Source organism: Vigna radiata, chromosome 10, assembly GCF_000741045.1.
Source record: "Vigna radiata var. radiata cultivar VC1973A chromosome 10, Vradiata_ver6, whole genome shotgun sequence".
In the NCBI taxonomy this organism is placed as follows: domain Eukaryota; kingdom Viridiplantae; phylum Streptophyta; class Magnoliopsida; order Fabales; family Fabaceae; genus Vigna; species Vigna radiata.
The window spans coordinates 4823785-4827873 of NC_028360.1; the positions used below are offsets into that span (position 1 = coordinate 4823785).

The following is a 4089-nucleotide window of genomic DNA, read 5'->3' on the forward strand; positions in this document are numbered from 1 at the left end:
TCTGCACCACACTTATCTTCAACCACACAGTGGCCTCCAATAGCAGAAAAAAGTAGGTCCAGTATAAAATTGATGTCATGACATTTTAGCAATGAAAAGGGTAAAAAGTAGGCACTGAGAGATAAACACTGTGCATGTGTTCAGCCGCCTTAGCCAATTCATGAGATTGCCCTTTCGCTGTCTATGAAAACCCACATTCATTGGTCTTCAATCTTCAACAATGAAAACCCCTTTGCTCTTTCATGGACCAATCACACATCAAAACATCATAACAGTGTGGTCCCACCACACAGCATCAACACGCAACCCAAATGGAATTCAACTTGGCATCAGCCGAACAACTGTTCTGGGGGGCCATTCTCACATGGGAAAGGATAAGCATAATCAAATGTCATCATAAAGGACAAACCTTTCATCCAATCCACAATTTTTCCCTCAACTGGGTCACACATTTTAGATTCGTGAAACCAAAATTTGGAAGAACATTCAAGTCTTATTTATATCACAGTCTTACATGGTATAAGTAACAGAAGGCTAGGCTGATGAAAAGCACACAAAGCATATATGTAAGTTTTTTATTGTAACAAACACTAGACCTGTAAAGCATATAAGCATATAATATCTAGCTCTAGGCCTATAGAATTACATGTGAAGAAAACTTTAAGCTGAAGGAACTTCACATGAAAATAAAAGTTCACAACAATGAGCTTGAGCTTCCTGATTCCACTTGTCACTTTCACTGGTACCATACAGAAAAATCTGTCTGTTTCTGAAGAGCATCCATTCCTACTCCTTGCATATCCTCCTTGAAATCAAATGATGCCAAATCACAAAAGGACCCAAACATGGAATGAAAGTTACTGTTGTTGTTGTGATTGGTCTCAAAGGGGCTATTCAAAGCTTTGAACCGGTCAAATTGGCATTCGTCTCTTGCAAAAGTATGATGATTATTTGACATGGTAGCTTCGTCAAAGACGTTTCCTTCCATAGTGATTCCTCGACCGCGAATGAAGTTGTCCTGTTGATGCTGCTGCATGCCATGCTGAGGAAAGTTCAAAACCTCGCCAGCTACACGATTACATGAACTCATGTTCTTGTTGCCCTGAACGTTTGTATCGTAGTTAGTCATAAGGTCGCTGATTCTTTTCTTGCCATCTTCTGAAACTTCAAGTCCAGTGAGATCAATTACAGACGGGGCCATGTTAGCAGACTGAGCAGTAGACTTGGGTGGAACAAAGGACTGGGTGTATATCACTGGCTTTACCTCATTAACATGAAAGTTTGGACCCCCAAAATCTGAAGGACCTCTGAATGCACAAATTAACCTATGATTGTCTCTAGAAATTCTATCAGGGAAACCAAGCTGAACTTGACTGTAAGGACATTGAGGCTGTTCACATGTGTAAATCTTCAAATCCATCATGTTAAAGTCATTAGAGGCCTTCCTCTTCCTAAGAAGATCCAAATTTGTTGTAACTGCCTCTCCCTTGATAGAAAAAGAGGGCTGCTGAACACTCATAGTTCCCCTCATTCTCTCCATCCCCAGATTGGACATGTGAATATTCTCCTGTTTCCTCTCTTCCACATCGAAGTTAGGCTCATCCTCACCCCCTTCAACATCATATTCATTGCCATCATTGACCACCAAAGATCCACTCCCTCCACCAGAGGCTAATGGGGGAATATAATCAGGGTAAAGCTCTCTTGCCAAGGCCTCCTCCTGATTGATGATTGCCAACCAGGTTGCACTTTCCTTGGCTGTCATCTTATCCTGAAGGCACTTAGACTGCCTCACAAGCTTCCGAATTTTGGCAATATCTGGGGACATGTGCTTTATAACTGCAGTCAGAACACCAACTTTCCATGCCTTCTTTAGGTCATGGGGCTTCTTGTAAGGAGGAGGACTCTGATCTTTAGGTAAACCAATTTGTGGCCACCATACTTCATTTCCTGTGGGCCACCATGGTGGAGGAATACCCTTCTCCAAGGGAAACCTCCTCTGAGGAGGATCACAGTGTTGCATGAGTGCTGACAAGAGAGAACCCAAGGTTGTGTCCTGCAGCTCTTGCAAGGTATGTGGAGTTGGACCAATCGAATTGCATCCATCATTCCTTCCAGGGATAGCATTATCAGCCTGGTACTTTGTTATAGCAGCAGGTCCATTTCGATCAAACCTCACTTTATCCTTCCACCATTCACGAAGATTATCAGATGCTCCTGTCACTGGTTTACCCTTCTCGGGGATTATCCCATAAACAAATCCTTGTGCCTTGCAAACCTCCATCATCTTCAGCATGTACTTCAAGATTCCATCTTGAGCCCTGGACATCTTTTTCCTCCTTGCCTGTTCTTGAGACTGCCTCTGCTTCACGGCATCGATTCCTTCTTTGGATTTACTTTGCTCCTTCAATCTCTTGAGAAGCATTTTGTCCTTCCACATCCGGTGCTCAAGCTCATCTACTCCAATTTCTTCATCACTAAAATCATCCTCAACTATGGCCTCTGGATCAGCTTGCCCAGTGGTAATATTTTCTTCTCCAAGGGTCGCAGTGACAGTATCCAAATCATTGCAAAACCCCATCTCATCAAACATCATCATCATCATCTTCCGTGGAAAGATATGGATCCAACCAAAAAGCGTTTCACACTGAAAGTGGTGTGATAGATTTCAAATTTTACACTCTACCACTGTGCACCAATTCAAGTTAACAAATTCTTCGATTTTAAAGGCCTCCGCACCTGCCAACAACAACACAAAACAATCGACATGTTGCAATAACCAGATATTGTCCAGATGAAGAAATCAGTACTTCATAAAATATGCACACATATCTCCGAGTTACATATAGCAGACACAAAGTTTCAATATGCTAAGATTATCAATTAAAAAATTAATATAGGCTAAAAACATGAATAAAATAATCTCAAGTTACTAATCACCGAAGAAATCATTACAAAAAAGTTGATAGAAGGATACAAGTTACAGCTAACAGGAAAATAGGGCTTTGAAAAACTTTTGGCTACAAAGTCAACTTTTGAGCTCTTAAAAGCTGCAATCACAATTGTAGCCTTCTCAGGCATGAAATTTGATGAAAACAAATAGATCAGGGAAATCCTAATTCCACAGATCCAGTTCATCAACGAATCAAACATGAAAGCAAAAGAAACAATAGTACAGACAATAAATGACTATTCCTATGCAAACAAACACAATAAATGAAAAATTCAGAAGATTGTCATAAATCCAGCTTGAAAAGTTGCAGCTGTCAGACACAATACAGAAAGTATTTAATTGATGAGGATAACTATCAAGCTAGTACCCCCTAGAACACCACTCTAAGAAAAGAGAGACCTTCCAACATTATGAGTAAAATGAAAAGGAAAAAAAAAAAAAAAAACTTTTTCATCATATGTCATTAAAAGGGAGCAAAACTGCCATATACCCCAAATAATAACAAAGAAAAAACAACTCAAACCCACGAATCTGATTGACCAACCAGACAGCAAGAAGGAGTTGAACAGTCAAAAGGGTAAGCACAACATGAAGTGCACAGAACATTACCAGAAGATGCAGAGAAGCGTCCTAGGTTGCCACAAGTCAATAAGTGAAGAAGAAGAAGAAAAAGAAGATGGTTTGTGTAGAGACTTTCAGCAGAGAAGGTGGGAAGAAAGAGAGAGAAGAGAGAAAGAGGAAAGGGACAAAGAGTTAAACTTCATCCCGGTTTTATTGCCATAGTGGCGGGTAGTCCAAGGTGAATGTGAAGATAGTGGGTGACGGGAGGGTTTAAACCTATAATGTGGAACAATATTTATAACATAGGTGAATTATTTTTTCAAATCAGATATTCTTGGCGTTATTTAAAAAATTAGAAAAAAAAATTAAACTATAGTAAAATTTAGCAATTTTATTTATTTGTTTATTTTCATTTATATGGGACACCTCTTATGTTAAGTTTATTCCATTTTTATTTTTCAATAAATTACTTTTCTTATAGAAAATATTTTTTTTTAAAATGTCACACCTTAATAAAAGAGCATAATAATTCATTAATTTATCATTTATTATTTCATAAATACAATTTTTTTATC

At 38.9% G+C, this 4089-nt stretch overlaps 1 protein-coding gene across 2 annotated transcripts; it reads right to left on the minus strand.

Moving 5' to 3' along the window:
• Positions 1-427: 427 nt before the first annotated feature.
• LOC106775832 (protein ETHYLENE INSENSITIVE 3-like) lies at positions 428-3786 on the minus strand. Of its 2 annotated transcripts, XM_014663043.2 has the most exons (2): positions 3563-3786; positions 428-2739 (listed from the first exon to the last, which is right to left on the minus strand). In XM_014663043.2, exon 2 carries the CDS (start codon positions 2603-2605, stop codon positions 737-739), a length of 1869 nt encoding a protein of 622 aa, XP_014518529.1. In that variant the 5' UTR covers positions 2606-2739; positions 3563-3786; the 3' UTR covers positions 428-736.
• Between the last annotated feature and the right edge of the window lie 303 nt (positions 3787-4089).

Coding starts and splice junctions, on each gene's coding strand:
- LOC106775832 (XM_014663043.2), bottom strand. CDS start 2,605: ATGATGATGATGATGTTTGATGAGATGGGGTTTTGCAATGATTTGGAT.